General features: G+C 49.8%; 1 protein-coding gene across 15 annotated transcripts in view; it reads right to left on the bottom strand.

The window, feature by feature from the left end:
- The window catches only part of Agap1 (ArfGAP with GTPase domain, ankyrin repeat and PH domain 1), a 445,382-nt gene that overhangs the window by 297,804 nt on the left and 120,492 nt on the right, over window positions 1-27,086 (bottom strand). For 2 of the 15 annotated variants that reach the window (XM_048441782.3, XM_048441785.3), the window contains exon 1: window positions 19,812-21,173. The exons of 7 other annotated variants lie outside the window; for them this stretch is intronic. In XM_048441782.3, the coding sequence (XP_048297739.2) occupies window positions 19,812-20,718 (907 nt within the window). In that variant the 5' untranslated portion in view covers window positions 20,719-21,173. Of the gene's footprint in view, window positions 1-19,811; window positions 21,174-27,086 lie in introns of those variants that run through there. 6 more of the 15 variants (XM_048441787.3, XM_048441783.3, XM_048441786.3 and 3 more) reach the window with 5 other exon arrangements.

The following is a 27,086-nucleotide window of genomic DNA, read 5'->3' as shown; positions in this document are numbered from 1 at the left end:
ATAAGTTAACAGTCTATTCAGCTAAAGAAAGTGGGTGCTGTGCCCAGGCCTCCCCCTATAGTGACAGATTACTGGGGCTCGAAGTTGGGCATGTAAAATGTGACCTCAGATGCCTTCACTGGTCGTGACTGGTGGATTGTAAATAATACCCAAGTGGATACAAGAACAAAGGTACAGTGACTGCACTACCCACAATGGGCTCCGAGATTCACGAGGACACACTTCAACTATAGCACTGCGGCAGAGGAGAAGCAGGAGGCCATAGGCTGGGCTTGAGGGGCCAGGGCTGCCTCCATGCTGCTCCTGAGCAGCTCAAAGGGCAGCTGCTGCCCCACAGAGGGTCTGCTTCACACCCACAGAGGACACCATACGTCCCCATGGACGTCATCCACTTTAGTACTGCTACAGTGCCTTCAACTCCACTGTGCACAGATGCACAACAGCTTCCCCGGACCTCTGCCTGGACCTCCCCTAACCTCGGTTCCTCCTGGCTACCACATCAACTCCCAGAAAACTGAGAAGTGTGGAGGCCAAAGCCACCCTGAACCTTCCTTTACCTAAGAGGCAGAAGATGCTAAACTAGATGGGTGTGACCCAAGACCAGACATAGGAAGAAGATAATCTCCCAGCTCAGGCAGCATGGAAATGTCAGTCCTGCCCCTGCCCTCTGGTGAGCTGACGCCAACACCATGCCCAGGCAAAGCCCAGCAGGGACCAGAGAACAAGCAAGATGACCGATAAGGTGGATGAACCTGAAGCCAGGCCGCCAGGACCCACAAGATCCTCACCTATAGCCTGGAGGAGCCGGGCTACAAATGTCATATTTCTAGGGAAGCCTTCAACTCCACAGTTCCACTGGGTACCTCCCTGAGGTCTCAGAACCTTGAGCTAATGGCTTATTAATGTTCTTTATCACCCCCCTCCACTCCGAGTCCAAACTGCATCATTTGGCTGGTGGACACAAGCCTCAGCACAGCCAGGGCCTAAGATAAGGTACTGCAAACCCAGTCTCCAGGACCACATTGACTTAATGCTCCCCACTCCCACCTTGTTTGCCTTCAGGGACCAGATACAAGCTCCAGCCACAACTTACGAAGCTGCCACCAGGGTAAAAAATGGAAACTGTAATTATAGGTGAGAAGAAAAAAAAATAACACTGTCTCAGAGACGGGAATGTTCTTGGAACCTTAAATTCCACAAAGGCTTTTGGAAATGTACTCTGTTTAGCAACAGATATGATTTTTTTTAACCTGAGAACATTCGCAAAGTCTTGAAATAGAAAACAGAGCAACAGAAAAGAGAGCAAGTCTACCCAAGGAACAGGAGGTAGGGAAAGCCAGGCTCCTGGCCCTATCAAAGCCTTGCTTAGGAAGAAGACAACATACTCTACAGAGGAATAAGAACTCTGTGGCACAGTGCTTAATAGCCAAGGAGCAAGGACTTACACACCTCTGTGCAATACTGTGACAATTTCTTATCAAAAGCCATCTATTGCAAGCTGAGCAATCCACGAATGAACCCAGTGCTCTGGGTACTGGATGACTGCCAGGTTCCCATTAGCTCCAGTTGCTCCTCGGTGACCCCAAAGAGTCACAACCAAGGTGTCTCCCTCCCTCACATCCCTGACATTCACCTTCCCCATTCATGAGACCTTTCCTCTGAAGGGTGACAAATGTCATGTCACCAAGATACCACCATGCCTACCCACTCCTAAAGGTATGGCCACACCATAGCCTCAATCCCAGGCGTCTTTCCCCTAAGCACTGATGTGGCTCAAGATCCTTCTCAGTAGAGACACACATTAAGAGACCCTTTCTCTTCTCCCCTACACAGTCTCCAAGTCAAAAGGCATCTGGAGGACTCAATGAGTTGACACGAAAGCCATATGATTCACTTTAGTGATTTTCCCTCACAGCACCCTTGCTCAGGAAGAATGGTGTTCTAGGAGCACTGCCTGGTGCTGCATCAGATCAGTAATGGTTTGAGAACACAAGTCTGACAAGAAAAGTAGAAAATGTGAAAACCGAGGCCAGAGTTCACAAGCCAAGGGGAGCCAGGGACAGCAACCACGGCCTCTTGTGTGTGCGTGATACGTCCATAGTCCACGTACCTTGAGAAAGGCGTGTGCTGGGTGAGCAGAGGCTACAATATACGACTAAAATATTGGCAGCTCTGAAGCCCGTGCCCCCATTCTATCCAATTTGCATTCACTGCTGTCACCCAGGTGATGACAGCATTTGCTGTGAGCATCTTCCCCTGGCAGCCTACAGATTCCCCGGGAGAAAGACTGCAGCCCCAGCTCTTTCTGAGGAGCAGAAAGAACAAAGAGCATTGCATCTCCATGCCCCTCAAGGCCACCTGAGAGCTGGGGTGTCTACAACTGACCACTCCCAGGCCTCCCTAAAGACCTGTTGCCACCCTGGCACCTCTGGGTTGTTTTTTTTTTAAAGACACCTTCCCATTGCCCTACTGTACATGGGGGTCTCACTTCCAAGCCTGTGTTCTGAGCCTGAACAGCATACACAGGTGAAAGGCATTTGAAAAGCTGATGGAGCTCTTTGGCAACGTTTATAGGGAAATACCGCCCGACTCCCAGTTTGCTTTCTGGTCCACATTTACAGTTAAAGATGTCATCTCTGGGCTTCACGATTCTGCACCATGCCTGCAGCCTGTTGTCATGCTGTCCCCCTGCCAACAGACTCTGATCCCTCTGGAGCCGTGGGCCAAAACTAAACCGTCTTCCATAAACTGACTCTGGCTGTGGTGCTTCATCACGGCGACAGAAAAGCAGCACAGGTAGTCACACTCAGCTCACCCGAGCACCCGTGACCCAACACACCCTCGGGGTCTCTCTGCAATACCGCTCCCCTAACTGTCATGTCTTGTCACTTTCACCAGCAAGCTGCCCCAGCTGCCCCAGTCGCATGCCCTGGATGGCTATATCTAAATGACACAGAACAAACTCTGTGATCATATATGCTTGGGCACAGGCCTGACCCTAGCAAACACTGTAACCCTGAGCAAATCAGGCTTCTCCCCGATAAGGTTCTAAAATAAATTTGGTGTAACATATGGAACACAAAAACTAGCCCACAGACATATGCGACAGCTGCTCAGTCGCCTACCAAGCCATTAACTAGACAGAGTGTGGACAGCATGGAGGAAGGTGGAGTAACAGCCAACGAACCACGGTGGTCGCCTGAGAGGCAGGGCTTGCAGGACTTTGCCCAATTATCAACCTTTACCGACTTCAGTCGGCATCCACTACTTTTATAAGAAAGGGCAGTAAGGGTGCTTTTGCAGATCCTCTCATGCCTGGAGGATCGCTAAGGTTCCACTGGGCGGCCAAGGCTGCAAACCCGTAGGCCTATAAAAGTCAGTGTTGCATTGAAAATGCCGAAGAGCATAATTACAAAGAAAATGTGTGGGAAAGGTCTCATTGTTTCTCTAATTCTCATTCTTTACACGGGGTCAAAGATTCTTCCCTGTTTTTAAGGTCTTTTCAACAGAAAAATAAACGAAAGACTAATATACACATCACCAGCTATGGGGAGGGGTTCAGCATCTCCTGCCCATCACTGAGAGCCTGTACCCACCCAGTGCTACACAACGTCCCAAATAGAAGCTACAGCTAAAGATTCCTGTCACTGTTACTCAAGATAAGTCAGGAAGGGAAACTCAGTACCTACTTAGTGCTCTGGTACCTACCTGACTCTGATCGCGGATGCTCACGACCTGGGACACACTTGCCTTTTACTCACAGGCCACTCATCAGGAGAGGTGACCATACCCCATCCAAACACAAACAAGATGACGTCCCTAGTGTCAGCAGGACACACCCCAAAAGATCTAAAGAAGATGCCTGAGCAAAATGAGGCAAAGGACCCCGAGATGCACAAGTTACCCAAAAGGACTGCCCCAATCTGGACCACCTCTTTCCCTCAGACTGAACTTGAAGGACAGGTAAGCACACACATAGTAGTACAACCTCCCAATTCAGGTGGCGATTTCTAGTGCTTTTATAAAAAGCCCACAATATGCTTTTAACACTAAAAGACATTGAATATGCCATGATTTTCCATTAGAAAAGCCACAAACTACAAAGAAACCAACTCATAAGATCTGCATTTTTGCCAGAACAATCAAGTTCATTTGGGGCATGATGTGTTTGTGTGTGTGTGTGTGTGTGTGTGTGTGTGTGTGTGTGTGTGTGTATGGATAAGAGCAATTGAAATCCATCTGCAATTAACTATCCCCCTGAATGTATTCAGTTCCTACAGGACTAATGAGTACCACTCTGCCAGGCTCTTCCAGTTCAGTTTAGACAACATAGTCAGATGACAGGCACTGGTCCCTGTGATGCCCTTTCGTGGCCCAAGTCCTTCTACGTGCCTGGCTACAGAGGTGTTGGCTGACTAAAGCTGAGCGCTCCTTCCTAGCTGTCTTTGGTTAGAGCGGGTGGAGCTCAAGGCATGACCCTGGGAGGGTACAACCAAAGTTTAGTAATGAGTATAAAGGTCTGGTACCTGACCTCAACTGAAGCTCAACCACCTTAGCTTCTCAGTCCATGCCCACTGGTCCCAGAAGCCTTCGAGGAGACCTAACTGTCCTCTAGAGCAGTCTTCTTTCAAAGTCTTTAGCTAACTAACCCTCAGATGAAGAGGTCAAAAGAGGGCCTCCTAAAGGATTGGCCTCTTCTGTGGTAATTGCTACAGGGAATTTACAGAATCTCTACCAGACAGAAAGCGCCCCCTTCCCCACAAGAGGCTATGAACGTTTGGGTATGACACTCATAGACCTTCTAGGCACATACATATCAGGACGGCTTCTCTCTCTTACAGCACCTGACACACTCCACTAGCACCTTCGTCCACAGCAGTGGAAGCCATTCACTAAGTGTTTCTAGAACCAAGCACTGCACACTGTATTATGATACCCACAACCAACGCCAGGACTGTTACCACCTTGAAAAGCATGGGTCTAAGACGCGACCTGCTACACAGTGCTAAAAAGCTATGGAGGACACAAAGACAGTGTGCAGATGAGAAGGCGGCTAGCTGTAAGGTGTGCTGGTCAGGAGTGGCCTCTGAAGTGCTGACATTTAGACGCTAAGGAAGGAGAGGGCTGGATGCTGGGGCTATGGTGGGAAAGAAAGGCACGGGGGGAGGGGCAGGATGAAGAACAACATGGTGTTGGTGTTGAGAAAGAAACCCAGGATTCTAAAGGGTGGGAAGATGGGATAGGAATCACATCCTGCTCTCCAGAAGACAGAGATGTGATGTGAACCTAGGCTGTGGAGGATACAAGAAAGAAAATGGAAATGTGTAGATTTGAAGAGAAGTGTTGTAGAACATTATTTTAAGATGTGTTATATTTGTTCATGCTGTGGAGCATTTGTTTTAATGATGCAAAGATGCATTGGATTCGTTTATTCTGCATTTCTTTAACTCTGTGAAGCTGTAGTTCTTTGCCTGTCAAAAATACCTGAAGATTTAATGAGGAACTAACCATAAAAAGCAAGACAGGAGAAAAGATAGGTGGGGCTGGCAAGCAGAGAGAATAAATAGGAGAAATCTGAGAGGAAAATAAAGGACCAAGGAGATCAAGGAGTGAGAAAAGAAGGGGCCGGTCACCCAGCCACCCAGCCAGCCGCGGAGTAAGAATGAAAGTAAGATTACAGAATTAAGAAAAGGAAAAAGCCCAGAGGCAAAAGGCAGATGGGGATAATTTAAGAAAAGTTGGCTAGAAACAAACCAAGCTAAGGTCTGGCATTTATAAGAAATAATAAGACTCTGTGTGATTTATTTGGAAGCTGGGTAGTGAGCCCCCCAAAAAGGTAAGGAGCCAAAAGAGTAAACAACCAACTACAGAGAATCACATATGAACCTCAGAATCACGGATAAACCAAGTGTGGGCAGAGACTACATGCCTGCTACAGCAGCGGGGCATACAGAAGTGGTGTAATGTTTTCATGTTGGGGACAAAGCCAAAGGAGCAGGTAGAAGGGCTAGGAGTATACCCCTGCTCAGAGACTCCCCATGAGGGAGCACCCTAAGTCTGGGCTATATAAAACAAAAGTCCCATTGATTTCATAGTCAAAACCAAGCTTAACACAGACACTTGGGGTCTGGGATTATTCCATTTTCCTGGCTCAGCTCTTGAGAATCACTGTAGTTTCTGGTACCTCACAGCAACCTCCAACTCACTAGCCAGCCTCTGGGTGCTTATCTCTTTGACAAAATTCACAATACATGCAGTCTGTAGACCATGAGGAATTTCTTCTCTAGTCATGTCCCACCATCCACTAGCTGCTGTCTGCAAGCTGTGTTTCCCCTACCCCACCAGTGTTTTCTCCTCATGAGTAAAGAACAGGGTGAGCTTTCCATGCAGTGCAGGTCATACTCAGGACAGAGGAGCATGGGAAGGGAGAAACACGGGTCCCTAGGATAAAGTCCCACACTCCTCTGCAAAGCCCTCTGCAGATGAGATGAACCCAGGGCGGTAAGGATCTCCTGAGTCCTCCTGGGCATCCACAATCCAGAACCTGTCACATGTGATCCTGTCATGGCCACTTGCTCGTGTACGGTCATCTCATCACTGTACACTTGAGGTGAAAATGAAAGAGAAGACCAGAAGCTAATCACGGTTTCTTCAGAGCCTGGTTAGGCGAGGGCACATCCAAGTGGCTGCTCAGACACAGGTCTGCAGCAGGAAGCCCACCTCTGTGGCTGCATGCTATAGATCTCTCTATCTCTTCATGTGCATCTCCATAGATAGTAATTCCAGCACTCTGAGGGGTAACAATCCACTGCACGGAGTTGTCAGCACTGTCTGTACACTGCTGGCTGCCATCTTCTTCCAATATAGACAGCCTAGCCACAGAACTTTAAAAGGCTCCCTTTTCAATCCCAGTATAACAGTAACAACAGTATCCACAGGTAGAAAGGACAGCCTGTCCCTGAATTTGACAGCTCCATAGCAAGCTACAGAGGCCTAACCACAAACAGGTTGGGCAGACTCAGGGCCCCAGAGCAGGACTCTCACCAGAGTGACCAAGTCCTCAGAAACATGTGGGCAAATTTTCTGTGGTTACAGATCTTCTTCTGAACCCCTCCCACAGTGCTCCTGGCACATCCATCTGAGCAGGCTAAGATCCCAAGTTCACAGCCGAAATGGAGAAAAGCCCACAGTGAACAACTTCCAAGAACGTTTCTGGCATATCTAAAATAGCAGCCTCAAGTTCATGCCAAACCCTCAGTCCAGGCCCAACGTGTTTATGTGGCTGAATTTAGAACTCTGGATATAAAGCCATCGATTTCAACTTTTTGAAACCAGGAGTAGAACCAGACTGGAGAAAAAAATAAATCACAAAACAGTAGCAGGAGGGTGTCACAAGACAACGAAAGAGAAACCATTGAATACCAAACACACCCAGGGCCAGGAGGCCTGCACCTTGCTCAGGTGAACAGCCCAACACACTGGGTACCCAGAGTAGATGGTGCTGCGCCTGGCTCGTCAGATCACTGCTCTGCTGGGGACCCAGCAAGAATGCCATACCGCACAGAATCTACCACCATGTGAAGACAGAGCCAGTCCCATCATTCCTGCTCTAGTTCCTAACTGTGTCCCGTGCCAGGTATTCTTAAGAAGTATTACTGAAATGCAGTAGGGTGGGGCTGAGAACAGGAGTCCTGCAGCTGGAGCCCCTACTTCTCAAGCTCTAAGCGGGTCTCTCTATCCCACTACATATGCACCTCTATAGATAGTGACTTCACTCTATGGGGTAATAATCCACTGCACAGGGCTGTCAGCGTAATCAGTGCACTGCAGACGCCACATGCTTTCACTATCCCCGGCCTGCTCACGTACCAGAGGATGTGTTGGCTGCTGCTGAGACTGCTTATTGTGACACAGCAAACAGCCAGTCTAGGAATCAGGCCAGGTCCTTGCATGGCAGAGTGAGTGACAGGAGTATGAGACTAGGGCACTGGGATGAGAGGCCGGGTCCAGCCTGGCCATGCTCCCCTGCCTATCTCTTAGCACTCCAAAGCCTTTCTCCTCTGTGGTTGCTGAAGAGGCAGTGGTTTCTACTGATCAGTGGTCACTCCCCTGTCAAAGCCCCCATGGTTGCTCACAGAGTCAGACAAAATCTTAACATATGGGGTCAACTCTAATCCCTACTTCTCCACTCCTGTGAAAGTGAAAATGAGCAATGAGGCTGCCAGCAGAGCCTGGCCCTTGGTGGTGTGCAAGCCGCTTCCGCTGCTTCAGGGAGAAGCAGCAAGTTCCAGAAGTGTGCTGAAGGGGGTGGGGGCATAGGAAAATCAAATAAGCTGACAGTCCCCTGATAGCTCCAAAGAGAAAGAAAATCCAATGCTGGCCAGGAACAGTGAGGGAATCAGCACTCAACCCAAGTACTCAGCCTCAACTACGTATACAGGACCCCTGGACACCAGAGGGCAAAGGAAGGGTTGGACACACAGACCAATGACAACTCCACAGGACTACAGACCAGGGTGTGTAGGAGGAAGGTTCTGACTCAACCACCCATGTCAAAAAGAGGAGTTAGGAGAAGAATCTAGGAAGAGCTGGCAGAGGTCCAGACTCGCCAGAAAGGCACCTTCCCTTAGAAGAGAAACTCAGTGAAGTCCCTCAGACCTTCCCGGTCCTGCTAACATCTCAAAGGAAGTCTCCAGCAATGTCCTGCATGTGGTTTCCTCAGGCACTGGTGGCGCACACACTTCTTTAGCGCAGGGCTTGGGATACAATCCAGACCTTGTGGATCCCACACAAGCACTCTGCCACTGATCTAAGCCCTCGGCCTGTAACACAGATCTCAGCACAAATATTTAAGACAGATGATCTCTGTGCGACTCACTTGGCCTTATACATCCAAAGCAAACTGTCACTGCCACAGGACCATCTAGAATAAATGAGAAGTTAGGCCTGGGAAGCTCTCATGGAGCTGAAATTCCTCACTGGGCAACACTGCCCACCTGGAAAACAGAAGCTGAATGGCTGGGTCTGAGGGAATCTGAGCACTTTGGCTGCAAAGAGACCAATGCTGTCATAATCAAGAAAAATTACTCAAACTCTCATACAATGTGATGATCAGCTGTCTTTAAAATGTGAACACGTGTGCCGGTACAGAACACCAAGAATGTGTCTGCTTTTAAGGCAGGGGCATTCTATTGTAAACATAAGGAAGCAGAGGCCAACAGGTTGCTCTCAGCCCCTTCCGGTCACCTCCTCTCTGCAGTCCACTGCGTATTCTTCTCAGTGGAGAGAACACCAGATCCCTTGGGACCAAGACAGGAGAGCAGAAGGACGGGCCAGCAGACAGATGGCAAAGCCCGAGTCCTCAGAACCAGAGTTTGGAGAGGGCATTTGCACTTCTCAGTGGCCATGACCACGTTCACACATTGTGCACACCAAGTGCACAATTCAGTCCTCATGTTACGAAGTAAGTGACATTAGAAATTTTATCCTGTGAAGCAAATATTTTACAATAGCAAAACTCCACCTTCCTTATAAGCCATAGAGCAAACTCCCGAGCAAACTCTATCATAAACCACACTGCCAAGGAATGGAACCACATCATCAGCTGCCACCTGAGCGTCTACTCACCGTAAGCACCCCCTCTTCTTTCCTGCCTGGTCCGAGCCTGGTGTGGGCTTTGTCTGTCAGCTGCCAATCAGAGGCTCCAACCTCACCGCACTGGGCACTTGACATTCCTAAGAAGTGTTCTGACCTTAAATATTTTTATGTCTCAAGTTCAAATGGTGCCAGTAACACGTCACAAGTGGGTTCAGTTGTCACTAACTGGAGAGAAATGATGGCACTGCTGCCACTGTCACCCTGACTACACAGCACCTAGAAACACCTAGGAGGCAGGCCTTTGGGCACACCTGTGAGAAAATAATCTCGATTCTAATAACTGAGCTGGAAGACCCACTCACTGCAGGTGGGCATCATTCCCTGGCTAGGCTCCTGGACCATACTATATCCCTGGGAAGGGAGCTGAACAGTAGCCATGTGCATTCACTGCTCTCTGCCTTCTGATTTTGGGTAAGGTGTGATCAGCTGCTTCAAATTCCTGCTGCCTTGATTTCCCAGCAGTAAAAGACTGTTCTTGAACCAGGAGTCAGAATTAAACCCTTTCCTGTTCTGTTCCCCTCACTGGTTGGCTGTCCAGAATAGACCCTTCCTCCCTGCCTTTGTCAAAGAGCTTTACAAGAACGTAACTAAGACATCTGGCTGAAAGGAGCACCGCAGCCACTCTGGAAGCTGCTGGAAACCAGGCGCAGAGCACAGACCACTCAAGCCGTAAAGGTCCACGTGCTTCCCCACACAAGACAGTGGAAACACCCTGGGCCTGTGACAGCAGCACAGGGGCAGAGCTAGCAGAGCTCGGTGTGGTCCCACTATTCTGAGCGCTAGAAATAAGCTAAGTTCTGCTAAACAGCTACAGGATGAACGAGCATTTGAATGAATGAATGAATGGGTGTGTGACGAGATGAGAAAAACTGCCCCCAAACAAGGCAGGCAATAGTCAAAGAGGATCTAGGCCAGGGGCTCACCCAGTCACCAGATCCCCAGCAATGGACGACACATTCCCTTGCCATCATGATTTTACAACTGACTCTCCACTCTCAGTGAATCCACAGGACCTGCACATCCCAACAATCACAGCCCTTGGGACTCTGACAATTCACCCAGCCATACCAGGGTCACATGGTCCTCAAGCCTTCATGATGATCACACACCAGCCCAGGGACCTTGGTACATATTACAAGATCCTGATGGCCCTAGATGACTCTGTTAGGTGGCCCCAACTCTTCGGCTCTACAAGATCCTCTAACATGGAGATGTGACACCTATAAGCTACTAAACTGGTGTAGCTTCAAAACACAAGCAGAAACCGACGGCCGTTGTCATCAGAAAAGAAAACGTCCCATGGTTCCTCTACCAGCATCTTCCGACCTATGTTCCAGAAAGAACGTGTTTCCAGCCTTGCTTCTAAAAATGCCCTGAACTTGACATTCCAATACCTGAGCTGAACCTGACATGCTAGCATGACACGCTATCACCCTAAGCTAAACCTGACATGCTAACAAAACATGCTAGCACCCCAAGCTGAACCTGACATACTAGTAACCCAAGTCTCTAATTCTCCAAAGAAGGCCACAAAGAAGCTAAATCCCTAAAATGAGACTTGAGAATTAAGAAGTTGTGTATGGCCCAGTAGCCAGACTGGCACATCAGGCAATCCTACACAAGGGAAGAACCAGAGTTAACATTCACTATGTGTGCCATAGGCCATGATTATTTTTGCCTCACTCAGAGCCAACCCCAGGCCCAAAAGGGAGGGGTCCTCAATGCATGTACCCTCCACCTCAGAGTTTCTCCCCCAAATGGTCACTGTGTACTTTCTAACTGCAAATGTAACAGATCTGTAAATGTCACATGCAAGCTTATTGATCATCCATAAATTTTTTAAAATGTATATCATGTGCAGGTACCCAGTATAATATGTATCAAACGAAATCTCAAGAAAGCTTCTCTCGGGATCTCAGACTAGTGTGGTTTGGGGACAATGACTTCAAAAGCCTAGTATCCCTCCCTCCCTCAGTCCATTCCACAATCCATCTGCCTATCCATCTTCCAGTACATTGAGGATCAAGGAAGGTTATGTGAAGATTCAGCTGCTCTCAGGCTGAGTTCTGGTAAAAACCTGTATTTTGCATTTAAGAAGGGAAGTGACTCCATGTGGTACAGTACTCCATGTGGCCCTTCTCCAGCGATAGGAAACAATGGGGGAGGGGCAGCGGCGCTGTCTTCTTCTGCTCATAATTATAAGATATGTTGGCCAATCATTTTAAAAGCAGCAGCTACATGAAGGTCGTAGGAAAATGTAAACAAATAGGGGAAGGAGAATCCGAGGCTAGCTTAAAAGGAGTGTCAGGAGTGAGAAGCCTACACAGCAAGTGTGCATCTTGACCAAAAACCCAAGTATACCCACATGCTCGATGCTTCTACCCATATGTCCTTTTGCAAAAAATGTATCACAGGCAAATACAACAAAGCCCTGATGCTGACTGCACAGGTCCAAACCTGTTGCCACGCCTACTTCTGCGTCTTCACAAGAACTGAGGGAAATGTGAACCAGCTGCTTGAGTGCACGCACGGGACAGCCTGAGCACAGGGTGGCTCTGAGGCTTGTCCGGACTGCCTGGCTAACCACACACTGTTGCAGCAGAGAGAACCCAATGGCCTGCCTGGCTTTCTCCAAGTGGCAACTGAGATAGATATATCCCACAACCATCAAAAGAGACCCCCCTTCCTGTTTCTGGCCTGGTGTTACACATCACAAATCACAGTTTTTGAAAAAGCAAGAGACGAAACTTGTGGGAGAAACATGTTATGGTCAGGTTTGGCCACTGGACTTCAAAAGAACTGGCTGATCAGGACTTTGAAGGACCCAGAAAACACTGTTCATGGGGGATCTGCTGGAGATAAAGGAGGGCTTCACTGTTGTCAGACCCCTGCCTGCTGGTAGGCAGTAGTCACTAAACCTCCAACAAGCTAAGAGAAGCCAGCGAGAACAGGTGAGATGAGAAGCAGCAGATCTAACAGCCCTCCCCACCTAGACACAGCCGGGCAACACATTCTCTGTTCACACTGGAAGCAAACTACCCCCGAGAGAAGATCAGGTATAAGTGTCATAATCCTAGGTGGAATGTCCAGTCTTTTGACAATGTGCCACAATCGATGCTGTACAGTTTATATTTGAGAATAGCACCATCCAGTCACCAAAAGAAAAACAAAAAGAGTCTCCTAATAACTTTAGGTTATAACAATTTTGTGTTGAGTCACATTCAGAACCATCCTTGGCTGTGTGTGGCTTCAGGCTAAACTCTCATGACCCAGCAATTAGAGAGACACTGGAGGGCCAGCACCTTCAAAACTCAAACCATAAGCCCAAACCCATAACCCTCCCACCATCTCTGGCAGGAGAGCCCCAACGACAGAAACTTCCCACCCATTCAAGAGGCCTAGTACAAGGTGGGATGCTGTGCTGAGGCACAAGCTTCCTGTCTAGGAGTTTAGTTAACCCCTGCTGTACATGTGTGACCCTATTCCAGGAAGGTATCTGCAGGTTCCCAGTCTTCTCTTCCAAATTACAAAATCTCAGCATCTTCACTGAATGTGGCTTCCAGAATCTCCAGGGGACTGAACTTGTGACTCCTGGGGATCCCGGTAGACTCTTGAAAGGCTGAAGTTCTGGGGTAAGACCAACACTACCAACAGAGAGTATGTCCAAGCCTGCTGGAACTCTGTACTGAAATTTGAAGCACTGGGTAGAAAGAACAAGCCCGCAGGACCCTGTGCGCTGTGGGCAACTGTCCTAATTCTTAGACAACAGGACTCAGATTGTGGGACACGATTACTATTGGTTTTGCTTTGAAATGGGGTCTCATATAGCCCAGGCTGTCCTCAGATGAGGATGAACTTAAACTTTTGACCTCCCTGCCTACACATCCAAAAAAAAATCATTGCTAGGATTTTTGCGGTGCAGCCTATGTGGTATCCTATGTGGGGTTGGGGATGGAACCCACTACTTTGTGCATACGAAGCAAGGACTCTACGTACTTAGTTGCCTCCCCTGCAAGTTAGATTTTATATTTGGGAGCTCACTGAAGCAACAAGGTAAACCCGAGATAAATATTCCTCTCCCACCCGAAGAAGCATCATCAGAGTCATTCTGCCCCGGTAGAAAAACTAATGAGGTGGGGGAGGGCTCACAAGGAAGGCTGCTGTCATTGTTTATGGAGTCAATTCTCAAGTGTCTGACAGTCAGCAGGCCCGCTTGCGATGACAGGCACAGAGGGCAAGAGGGAACACAGGATTCCCTTTGACGACCATCTCAAACAAAAGGACACCCACTCTCATCACTTGAGCCCCTCTGTTCTGCACCAGCAGTGCACTGAACAAAGAGAGCCTTCCTGCATGCTGACCACACCAGCTGGCATGCTACATCATGCAAAACCTCAGATGGAGCATCGTAACGAAAGAGATGCAAGACTTCTCCAGGGCAAAGCGGTGTGAGGATACAATTCTCTTTTCCCCTTTTACTCCCATGGACAGAATGCTCCTCGTAAAGTTATCTTCACATGCTAGATAAGGAGAAGCCAAAGGAATCCCGTCCAGGACTCGCCCTGGTGCGGCCTGGTACTGACCATGATGATGGAGCTTTCCCATCTTCTGGTTCGAGTAGCTTACTGCATGCTAATCTTTCTGAGAACATTATACTTGTTAGTGATGCCAGGATGAGAAACAAGGAAAGGTGGAACAAAAAGCAAAAATAAGCACAAGAAGAAAGGGGGTGTCTAGAACCCACTTTTAAATTAAAACCAGCTAAGTGGAAGGTCGTGACTCCATTCTTTTAAACTGCAAGGGCATTTAAAGCATTGTCTAAAATAATGACCAGGAGAACAAGCTAAACCAGGATGAATACCTGTCTCACCAGGAGCCATGAGAAGAAGCAGCCCAGGGCTGTCACCCACCACAAGCGACAAGCAAAAAGAAGCTCAAGGCTCAGCAGGAGCCAAACCACCATGGGCAGATGGTCCTTCTCTCAAAATAATGAAAAGATAATAATCTCTCCTCTTTCCTGCTAATCTGTTGACCTTAATACCAGTTCTGCCCTTAATCATGTGGAGCGGCCACACAGCTGTAGTCAACCCCAATCATGAGGCCACCTCTGTAAGACAGCATTTCTCTTTCCTTCAGTTTCATACTTACAGTGGCATTTTAAAGCCATATAGCTGTTCCAAGTCACTGCACTGGGAAAAAAAAATTATGCCAAGAACGTAAATGTTTATTTAGAAGATTATACAATTTCCTTTTCTCTGCTTCATGTTGGTGTATCAATCACCAACATGTACTAGATCTGAGGACAGGGTGGGGTGCTTAGCAGTTCCCTAAAAAAATCCTACCCAACTTGCTGGTGGGGAGCTTTCCTCACATAGTAAACTCCGGATGATCCTGCAAGGTCAACTCATTTTACCCCCATGAGGCCACCAGCCAGCTTCTTCCCCAGCTCAAGACCATCTGCTCCGTCACTTGTGTCCCCAGCTCTCTCCATACGGCCCAAAAGCATTTAACCAGAGCCTTGTGTTGTGTGCAGAGTCTGTGTCCCATAGCACATAGAGGGACAATGCCAGCACTGGCCCAGGAGGAACTCTCTCTGATATTGTGACCACTCGCTGGCGTGAGAAAGCCAGTGCAGGTGACACCGGGGAAACAGTCACAGCTTGCCTGAGTAGACTCACTGTAACTTTCTCAATCTCCCCAATCGGCTCGTGCCGGCCGACAGGAACCATGCCTCCATTAGCTCTCAGATTCTGTCTGCTGCCTAGAAAATTCAGAGCACACTGCTGATGCCCATGGATGTGTTAAGTGAAACAGAAAAACAAGACAAACAAAAACCAAAGCAACAGCACTTCCAAACGAAGAGCAGCCATTCGTGGCTGAATAGCCAAACAAGTTGCTGCAGTGGGCACGTGTTAGAAAACTCCTCTAGCAGCAGGGCATCCCAAGCCCGGACTGTCAGAGAAACAGATGTAACCCGGTGACCTATACTGAAATAAAGCTCTAACCAGAGTACACAGACCTAGAGAACCAGAGCACAAATCCTAGTTGCCCAAAGATTCACAGGCTGACCTTCAAGGCCACTCTTGGGAGCATACCCAGTGTGGCTGCTGAGTCTCCAACAGAAAGTGATTTCCGCCCTTCCCTCCAAACAGCAACAAAACCCCACAGAATGAACTCTCTTATCCTGAACATTCAGCTGCCATTGAAGGCTGAGTAGAAAATCATTCAAAGTGTTTCCAATGAAAGACTTCGAATGACACAGTTTCATTACAAGCTATTTGCCCTGTCCCATAGCAAATCAAATCGAAAACAATGTACCAAGTTATATCAGCAGTTTTCTTTCATTTAATTGCTATTTCCTTCTTCTGGCCACTAAAGTTTCATGTCCTTTGCTTGATATTCTAACAGTATCTTAACAACCAAGAGCTACAGAAGCAAGGGAATCAGAAAGCAAGGAACATAGCTGCTGACAAAATGTGCTCTCAAAAAACCAGCTGTAAATTACTAATTTAAAAGCTGACCCTTGCCAGAGCTCTCAAGGAATCACTTTATTGCAGTAATCAATCCTCCCACATAGTAAAAGACCCGGCATGTATATCTCTAGCCTAGTGGCTAGTTTGCTGGTATGGCAAGTTAGTCTGATGTCACCTGTCAGACACAGAGAGTGACACCCATCAGTGCTATTTATTAGTCACTTACAATTTGATCTCTCCTTGTATTAAATTATACTCATGTCAACAGGCTGTCACATAAAACAAAACTGCCCTGGATCTGACACAAGGTCTCTGAAAACTGTGTCTAATCCACATAAACCCTGGGACTCCGAACATCAGTGAGAAGAGCCTGCACGGGCTGAGAAAGCCCAGTGAAGCATCCTGGGAAGGTGGACTGTTTTCACCCTTCCACCCTAAAGCTCTAAAATTAGGAATTCAGGAAAATAACCACACATCTATCCAGAGCCTGCGTGTGTGTCTCAAAACAAGATTTTAACCAGTTTGCTTTTGTCTGTGCTAACAGAGACATCTCATCTAAGACCAGCCATTTATTCTAGGACAGGGAAAATATTCACCATAATTCCAATTTTAAAGTAACTTTTCCTACAGTCAACTCAAACTCTAATAGGTGTTAGACAGAAAGCGTCTGTAGGTGTCAGCACCTCTAATTCCCTTTATGATCATTAACTCCAAACCATTATGGCCTAGATTTAAAGGAAGTCATCAAGTCTGGTGTCTAGAGATGCTGATGGTGTTTCGGGTCTACAGAGGTTTAAACCCGGGGTGGTAAAGACAGCTGGAAATGGCACAGGCCTGGCTTTTGCTACTATTTAGCCAAGCTTGGGCTTTGCTCTGACACAGCAGCCAGCTGCATGCAGCTATAAAGAATCCCTGACCTCACACTTCACAAGCTCCATTCTCCCTTCCTAGAAATCAAATTTCTGAGACCTGAAAAGCCACCTGAGCCCCACAGTAAGCTTGGGCAAGGCAGGATGGGCTGGCCCTGCAATATTCACAAAGAGAAATCATGAGATACGGTGCACCCAACCATAACTTGAGAGCAAGAACTTTCATATAACACTTAAATTCTGAATAACTGATACCCTTCAAGAGCTATTTTACTAATTATGTGCATTTGTGTGTTGTATGTGCAGGTGCCCGTGGAGGCCAGAGGCATCAGATCCCATTGTGAACTACCTGATGTGGGTGCTAGAACGGGGTCCCCTGCAAGAACAGTTATAGTAGCTTAACCACCTCTCCACTTCTGCCCCAACAACTGACATTCTAAGAAACAGATAACAAGCAAACAAACCCCACAGGATCCTAACAAAACAGTAAGGCCTGAAAGCTGGAGTTTTGCAACACTGGCTGTGACAGACATAGAACAAGGCTGCTTCTGAGTCTGGAGGACACTGACCTGACACTTCTGACATTTAACAATGACAAAGACTTTACCTGGATGATCCAGAACTTTAGAATACACTAAGGTCACAGAGTTCTGTGCATGTGTGAATGCTATGACCCAGAACACTTTTTTTAGAAAAGATGCTACTTTCAGTTTGCTGACCCCACCCCCCGCCATTTCTGAGAAAGGGTCTGAAGCAGCCCAAGCCTCACCCTTGATATATATCAGAGGTCAATCCTCCTGACTGTACTTCCCAGGGGCTGGGATTAGAAACACATACCATCATTCCCAGCTTGTGGGTTTTCTACATGACCACCCATAAAGTTTGTGGTGCTGGTCTATCCACAGAGATAAGCAGGAAGATCATTACTATTAAAAACTTGCACCCCTAGGGGGCAAACTTCCAACACACTTAATACCTTCACTATTGAAAACCCACTTTCAAGAGTTTGTCCCAAAGGACTCATCCAAACCTCAAATGCTTTTAACTTGTGTCCAGGTGCAGCTGAAGTATATTCATGCCAATCATGTCTAGCTTCTCCCCCATCTCTGTAAAACAGGTACTTACCTGGAACCCAGGCACCTAATTACACAAAAACAGAGATGCAAACCTGCTCTTAGAGTAAACAGGGGCCTTTCAATCGCACTTCCTCTGTGCAATGACAACAGCCACTTCATGCAAACCAACTCTTTTTCTTCTTCGTTTAGTTTCATGGTGAACTTGCTGACTGGCATTGTGGTACATGTGGGGAGGTCAGAGGACAGCCTGTGGGAGTTAGTTCCCCGTGGGAGCTATCACTTAATCACTAGCTTGGTGGCAAGTGCCTTTACCTGGCTGAGTCAATCTCACTGGCCCCAAAATAACTGCTGCCATTTGCTAACACTTTAAAAGCATGTCGCGAGGGAGGGACAGTGAGAGGGATTAATGATTAGAGTGGAACGTGACGTCTGCCAGAGTGTTGCAAGGCGTGTTACAACTAGACAGGCAAGGCAACTCGGCCAACCAAGGCTGGTGACAGGGAACTTCAGAGCAAAGAAAACAAGCAGGCAAGCACACCACAGCAGGGTTTGCTCCAACCCTTCTCTTCTCTAGCACATTCCTAGGACCATAGGCAGCAATGAGATGAGTTTGCCTTCCATGGGTCCTCTGCCAAGGTTGGTTGTGATGTGGGCCTGGACCTAGGGCAGTCAGCTAGCCTGTGAGGTCCAGCTCGGAGAAGCCCTTTCCAGGCTAGTGGGAGCCAGCTGATACTGTAGGAACCACTATCCTCCACTGCTTCTACCTTTGTAGCCATTAGCAGCACCTTTTTGTAACCAGAAGCCTGATTAAAGAGTTGTCCTAGTAAAATGCCTACCTCCCCACACACATATAGTGTGACAATTACTCATCCATGCCCAGATTTTTCCCTCCAGGTGATACGCAGAAACCAGATCCATGTTTTGTGGTTTCAAGAGGCTGCTGACCCCCAAATGCTATCTATCACATGCCTAATTCACCGCTTCGAGTATCTGCCCCCCAGAGACTTCTCCACAAGGCCCCAGTAGATATGGAAGAGACAAGCGACCCCTAAAGTTTTCAGATGGGCTGCGGGACTGGCCCCTCATTTCCTAGCACTCATTACCCAGCTTGCTTTCTCCAGTGACAAGTGGAGACAGAGCGGCCTGGATGCCTGGCATCTGCTCTCACCAGCTATGAGCTGACTCCACCAAAAGCTCCACAGGGTAGGATCACCCAAATCAGCCATTACAGCACTCAGGTGGTGGAACCAACAGCAGCCTGCTGCACTGAAGAAGGGAGGCAAGGATCAACTCAAAAGGAATGTGGGCTCCTCGTGGCTGGCCAGGAGCTGCACACGCAAAGCCCAGGACCAAGGCTGCCATACCCACCCCCCAAAGCCGGTCTGGGCAAGGGTGCGCTCTAGCTCCATCCTGCAAACGGAGAGGGTTAACCCAGCAAGAGGGGCAGCAATTAGCCAGGTGATCTTACCCTTGTCAAGTTCACTAAGACCAGGTAACAGTCCCAGAACTGATAAAGCACATAAAGCCTGGGGTGACAGCATTCAGAACCACCCATACCGCTGCAGTGAGCATCAGGACAGTTCACACCCTTGCGACCACTGGCCGCCTAGACACCAGGGAAAGCAGGTGTCCCGTTCCTCTAAAGCCCCAGTATGCTTACACTGCAGGCCGCTGGAGCGCAGGCCCAGCCCCCACTGGCCTGTGCAAGAACCCTCCCCCCAAGGAGGGCTGCCCACCTCTGCGAGGGGACCCCTCGATGCTCTCTGCGCTGGACGACTGCGTGTCGGCCGGGGCCCGCCGCAAGCTGAAGTAACCGCGGGAGCGCAGGGCGCCGCTTCGGGGAGAGGGCCCGCCGTCCCTACGCGCAAAGATGCCGCTGAAAAAGCGCAGCAGCCGGTGCTCCGAGGCTGCCCCCGGGCCGGCAGCTGCGGCCCTCGCGCGCTCTAGCCGCTGCAGGTCGCTGTTGTCCAGCGTGCGGTTCTTGCTCTTGCTGCGCTCCCAGCGCTCCAGATCCGAGAGCGCATCGTTCTTGCTGAGCACCTCGCCCACATCCAAGGTGTTGCGCTTCTCCGCTACGGGCTGAGCTCCGGCCACTGGCTCCGGGGAGGCCTCCGCCTCGACCTCGTCGTCGGGCGCCCATGTCAGGCTCCCGGAGCTGCTGTGGCGCCTTCCGCCGCTCAGCGCAGGGCTCCGCGGCGCCTCGGGCTCGCTCCAGTGCCTAAAGCTGAGGCTCCGCCGCAGGGGCGCGGCCCGAGCTTCCTCCACGTCGGGGCTGCTTGGCCGCTCGGCCGAAGGGCTGCCCATCAGGTCTGCAGGCTCCGCGCCGCGTGTGCACGGCCGTAGCCGCCCGAGTTCCAGCTGCCCGGTGCTGCGTGTGCGAAAGGCGCGGAAGTCCCAGGCGCGCGGCCCGGCCTCAGGATCTTCAGCCGCCGCCTCCTCGGCCTCCTCTTCCAGCCGCCCGGGAGCGTCCGGGGAACGCGCAGGCCGCGGCCGCCGTGTGGGGCGCGGAGTCGGAGCGGCCAGCTGCTCCTTCCTGACCATGGTCACCGAGATGCGGTAGACCGTCTTCCTGGGGGGCGTCCCGCGGGGCATCGCGTCCGCGGGAGGCGACGCGGGCTCGCCGCTGCCGTCCAGCAGGTACATGTCCCCAGGGTCCGCGGCCGCCGCGCCGCCCTCCGAGGCTCGACTGCATCCAGCGCCGCCGGCCGTCGGGACGCGCGCCGCGGGCGCAAAGCCGGCCAGGTGCAGAGCGCTGGTCCGCAGGGAGCAGCGCCCACGCCCCCCGCGAGCAGCGAGGCCCGCGCTTAGGCTGCGGGAACAGCGCCCCTGGAGTCCGCCCGCCCGCGCGCCACGCGGCCCGAGTACCGGGGTCCGCGCTCGGGGAACCGAGCCATGGGGGACCGGGCGGGCGCTCAAGCGCGGAACCCGCCTCGCCGGCAGGTGCGGCCTGAGCGCGCAGGGCCCACTGCGGGCGGCGGCGCCCGCGGCTTCATTGTCTAGGGCGCAGGGTCCAAGCGCATCCCACGGCCTTTTCCTGCACAGCTCGGCGGTCCCGCAGCCTCAGCCTCTTCCGGGGATCCGGGCGCGCGGGTAGCTCCGCCGGCCGCGGACGGTCGAGGGGCGGGTGGCGGTTTAAAATGGAAATGCGCGCCGGGGCGGGGCGGGGCGGGCGGGCGGAGGCCGACGTGCGGAGACTGCAGGCCGCGCGCCCAGCGGGGCCTGCGGGTCCCGGGAGCGCGGAGGAGGCCGCGAGCACGGCGAAGGGAAGGCCCAAGAGCCGGGCTGGATCCCCGCCGCGCGGAGCGGATCAAACCCTCGCTGTAAAGCTATACCACTCTCCAGGACCTGCTGCAGGGTCATCTGAGGCCTTCGCTATCCCTGAAGTTTAGAAGATGAAACTCAAATGACTTGCTGGAAAAGTACTCCCGAGGCTGAGACAGGAGGATCGTGAGTTTGAGGCTAGTAATTCCACCCACAAGGAGAGGCCAGATCTCATCAAGAACAAAGATTTCTTTGAACTGGTACCCTCTACCAGTTAATTCCTAGAAAACAAGAAGAGCGGGGGATGGCTCAGTAGTTAAGAGTACTACCTGCTCCTAGACGATCTAGGTTCCCACAACCCACCAAGGGGATCACAATCATCTCTAACTCCAGTTCCAGAGGATCTAATGCCCTCTTATGACCTCCAAGGGTGCCTGTTTGTACTTGGTACACATAAATTCAAGCAAACACTCAAAAATAAAAACTTGTAAAAGAAGACAACAACAACAAAAACAGTTGCTCCCTGGGCCTGTGTGTCTCTAAGATAATTTATAGGGTATTTTCCAAAATATAAATCTTCAGCAGGCTTAGAAGCAAGAAGTGCGACTTGCCAGGCTCCTCTCCTTCCTTACCATCTGGGTTCTCCAACTGTAAGATGGAGATAACAGTTGCCTAGCTTAGATTAGCACTTTTGGGGTGACTGGAGCTGGCTAAAACACTATGAGCCAGGCATGTTCATATTTACAAGTTGTATTTCCCTTCACTTCCCCTACTTATTGCCCCTCGCCTTCCACAAGTGCTCATATGTGGCCCCACCCCTATGTAATACAGGATGTATACCCGGTCATCAGGCCAGTTCTTCAGACCATCCTGAACATAGATGCACTGCTTCAGCCATCCTGTTTACAGGTTCCAGGAGGAGAATGCATTTTATATCTATACAGTGCCCAGATGCGGGTGGGGGTCTTCTCTTGGCCTGAAAAGGACAGAGCTTCCTGGAGGGTATATCTAAACAAGATGTAGGTGGCTGTGAAGATCTGGCATTTCCAAGGTCTCACCACCTAGTCACTCTGTAATCTCACCACAAAATTTTGGGAGTATCTGTTGTGTTCATGTCAGTAAAAGTGGTGTAAGAATGAACGGGCCATGTCTCCTGAGAGAGACTGCAGTGCAAGAAACCAAGGTTTTAAAGAAAAATGATCAGAGACGTTTCTATATGATTCATTTGCTTATTGCCTACATGTAGGGGGCATGTGTATGTACGCAAGCATGGAAGCACGTGGGCATGCGAAGGCCAGGGGTTGATGGCAGCACCCTTTCTCCGTCGCTCTTCATTCTGGACATTAAGGCAGGGTCTCTCACTTGAACCCAGAACCTGACTTGGCTAGTCTAGCTAGCCAGCTTCTTCCAGGGATCCCCCAATCTCTGTCTCCCGGGGGATGGGATAATAGGTGTGGTGCTACATCCACCTGATGTTTAAGTGGGCACAGGAGTCCAAAGCCCTTGTGTTTGTACAGCAAGCACTTCCCCCGCTGAGCCATCTCTCCAACCTCCTTTTTTTTTTTTTAAGACGTTTGAAAACATAGCCAACTACCATCAATGGCTTTTACCTCAAATATATGACTGGCCATCAGCCATGGGCAAGGTATACCTTCTGTTTGAAACTCTTGGTCTCTGTAGTGGCTCCTCAGACACACCATTCAGAGGTTAAGGCCATCTTATGCTCTGTTTCACTAAAGCAACTCTCTCTCTGATAAAACCCAAGAGGCACCAACCTTTCTAGGGTGGAAGCCAGGCATTAAAATGTCTAGATCCGTCCCTTTAGGGGGGATGTTGAGACTCAGAGAGGGTGGGAACATGCACCCAAGACTACACTACTCCTGGGTGAGAATGGAACTCTGCGTCAGAATCTCAGTGCCGACACCTGCACTAATGTCTTTTGTTTCAGCAGCTTTATTAGCATGAAGAGCAAACAAAATGTGAACTGGCCTAGACTCCATCGAAAACTAAACAAAACCCTGATATTACCAGGAAGTAATATTAACATTTTTCTATTGTTCATCAAAGTGTGTGTGTGTGTGTGTGTGTGTGTGTGTGTGTGTGTGTGTGTGAAAGACAAGGTGGGGTCTCGCCTCAAGGAATTCGCAAACTTATAAAAAATGTTTGCGATTTTAGGACCAAAAAAGACTGTGGAGAACAGTGTCAGGGATGGCACAGTAGCAAGCACACTCTCCAGCTAGTAAACTAATACCACTAGGACCTGGCAACAGTCTAACCTTACAGCTGTGGCTGTACAGATGCCCAGGTAACCAGGTCTGCAAGCTGAGAAATAGGAGCTGCACACTGTGGAAGGAGAACCTTGCCTTGCTAGTGATAAAGGTAAAGGTAGGGATTCAACCCTGGCTCACTGGAGCCTGGGTCTAACCTCTCAGTGTGCAAGAATGGGGCTTCTTTCAAATGCCCATTGGAACCTTAATAATATCTACTACATAGTGAAGACAGGGAAATACATCTTCCTTATTCCCCGAGGCATACTTAGAGCCAAAATGAGGTGTTGGGGATGGGGCAGGGGTAAGTTTGCATTCCTTTAGAGCTTAAATACTAGTCTATTAGTGCCAGCTCATTATTCGTTCTTGGTATGGAATCCACCCCGGGTTTTGTGCTTTTCCATACTAGGATGCAGGCTGCAGAGTAGAAGAATCCATTCCATCCACCTCAGATGACACACAGTCTCCCAGGAAGACTGGGAGCACCCAGCCAGCCAAGCTGCTGCTGCTCTCTCTCTCTCAGCACTCTCTCCCCAGGAGTAACCGCAGGCTCCACACACCAGTTCTAAAGACTCCCTGAAGACCTCAATATCCTGGTCCCAGCACATGGCCTCTCCCCACAGCCCTGGAGACTTGGGCTCTCCCAGGCTCCAAAGACACAGGATCCTGAGCCTGTCACTCCAAAACCTAAATCCCCTGCACAAAGCCAGACCTGCCTGGGCTAAAAGAAAACACTTCACATGGCATGCTGAGTGTTCCTGGGGTTTTTTGTGGGGTGATCTTAAATGGATACTACCAGACCACATCTGTATCTTCCACACCATACAGCATAACGCACCGCAACACACACACACACACACACACACACACACACACACACACTCACACACTGTGTGTCCTTGATCTCTTTGCTCCATCCTTCAAAAGCACATGGGCAGGGCCTGAGCACTGCAGGGAGGAACTCAGCTGCCTAAATAAGAACGCCCTAGAGGATCCAAATAGCCCTCCCAATGCCCTAAGCTTTATAGGAGCCTCTGGCCACCCTCCATGACCTGTATCCAGTGCCATTTGGAGCCGGCCATCAATTAAGCCTCCTTAATTCGTGAACATTACATTTTGCAAGTGTTGGTTAGGAGAGCCTAGAAGCCTTATTTAAAGTAGCCTCACTGCGAGTCAGCAGAGGAACCATCTGCTTCACAGGCCGACTTTCCAAAAAAACATAACTTGATAGCTAGTAATCAGGCTGTTTTTTAGATTCATGTCTGCTGGCAGAAACCACCAAGCATGGTCCTACCCTGGCCTGGGCACAGACGCCCAGAGCCACAAAGAACTACTTGCTGGGTCTCAGGAGCTACCTACCTTCTGGTAACTGGCTGACGATGTTGCAAAAAGAAAGACAGGTGTATCTGACTGACATTTTCAGATCTCAACATGAGCCTTCATCCCATCACAAAGGCTTCAGAAGGATTTCTGACTTGAGATTTACTATGATGCTTTGGATGGACTGGGTACTGTGCCCATCTACTGTGCCCATCTGCAGTCTGTAGATCTGTAGGGGCCCCAGGTTTTCATATTTATAAGCTGGAGGTTGCAAATAGAATCATGTCAGACATGCTCTCCCAGCCTCCTGGGAGGCCAAGACAGGAGGAACTGCAAATCTGAGGCCTGCTTGAGCCACAGAGGGAGTTGAAAATCCTCTGGGAAACTTAGGGAGACCCTGTCTGAAAACAAAAATACAGAGATGGGCTGCAGCTCAGTAGTCTAGCAGGTGCAAGGCCCTGGGCTCAGTACCCATAACCATCTCCCCCAAAGGAAAGAATGAAAAAGTGAAGCAAGAGTATCTGATCCAGGGGCGCAGGCAGGAAGGAAAGTGTGCTCTTCTTCAGGGTGGGTACATGCTGACCAAGCAGGGGGAAGGACCCTTCCTGAGCTGTCACAGGCTCAGAGACACGGCTGAGTGTAGCAGAACACCTGCAGGCAGTACGCCTCTGTGAGCTTTTCAATTATACCTGGAGGTTCCTGGCTGTCACCTCAGTGACAATGCAACCGTGTTTTAGACAATAACAAAGAAGGAAATCCGGTCAGGCTAGCTTAACCAAAACCAAATTTGACTTAACCCCATGAAGATGGGTTTTGACCTCCAATTCCTGTCAGAAAGCAGCATGGTAGAGATGGGTGGGTACCAATCCCCCAATGTGAGGGAATGGATGGAGGACAAGGGACCCTTCTGTGTTCCTGACAGTATATAGTCCAGCTCAGTATCCTCCAGCCAAGGCCTTCCCAGGGATTCCTAGATGTCAGGAAAGCACCATAGGAAGTGACAAACCCTGCATAATGCAATGAGCAGGCCACGTGCCCTCTATCTGCAGAGGGAGACCTGTCACCCGTATCAGGTGCTGACAAACTTCAGACAAAAGGCCAGCTTGTGTTCACCTGCTGTCACTGGTGGCATGTGTACTGAGGGGACCTGAAACAGTCCACAGGCTAGGCCCAGAGCTCGCTGTGCTGCAGGGAGAAGGGGAACTGACAGGGCAGAAGGTCACAGAGAAGTGACCGGGCAGAAGGACACAGAAGGTGAGAAGCTGTGCACGGAGGCTGAAGCAAGCACAAAGCTCTGCAAGAAGGAAGCCGGTGGTGGCCGTGGTGTGGGGCAGAGTAACAATGAGAGGTCAGAGGTTCCAGGCCAGCCATCCTCAAGGCTGTGACGCTCACAGAGCTGGCCAGTCCTTTGTTACAGAACTTTCTTCCAGGCTGTGGAACAGCAGGCCTGACCTCTACTCACCTGATGCCAGCACTACCCTTCCCAGCAACACCAGTAAAAAATGTCTCCAAGTGCTGTCAAATGTCCCCTGAGAACAAGACTGCCAAGGATGGAGAGCACCTGCTCCAAAGGTACATACAACACTGAGCAGGAACTAAACTCCTCCCCACCTTTGCAAGGGTTAACAGTATCAACAGCTCTTGTAGAGCTTTCTATAAGAGAAACTATCCTGTGAGGACAGACAGGCCGCCCTACTAAAATTTCTCTGAATGAACAAGTATCATGGCCGTGCATGGAATATGGGCAGAGATTTTGCAGAAGTCTACGCCTAGGCAACAGCAAGCTTCTCTACAAAATAGCCCAAGTTGGGTGTGTCAGGGTCACAAAGGCCAGCATTGACCAGTTTCTCCAAAGCCTTGGGATCTCCACTGTCACCCTCACAGAGATTCGATCCCATGACACTGGAAACCACCAAGGAACAGAGGATAACAAGAGCCTCCTACGGGAGGACCAGGGAGGAGCCTAAGCCAGGTCACAGCTTCTCCATACAGACTGAAACAATGTACCCAGAGGCCAATCCCAAACCCAACCGAAACCTCATCTCCACCTACATGGGCCACCTAGAGTAGAATGCTGTAGTTTCCTACCATGCTCTGAGGAGCACCCACTGTGAGTAGCCTCACTTCCACACATAGAAAATTTCTATGTGTCACTGAAGAAGA

This window comes from Myodes glareolus, chromosome 1, assembly GCF_982192425.1.
Source record: "Myodes glareolus chromosome 1, mMyoGla1.1, whole genome shotgun sequence".
Lineage (NCBI taxonomy): Eukaryota > Metazoa > Chordata > Mammalia > Rodentia > Cricetidae > Myodes > Myodes glareolus.
Note: the sequence above shows the minus strand (reverse complement) of the source record. Positions and strands in the feature narration are given on the sequence as shown.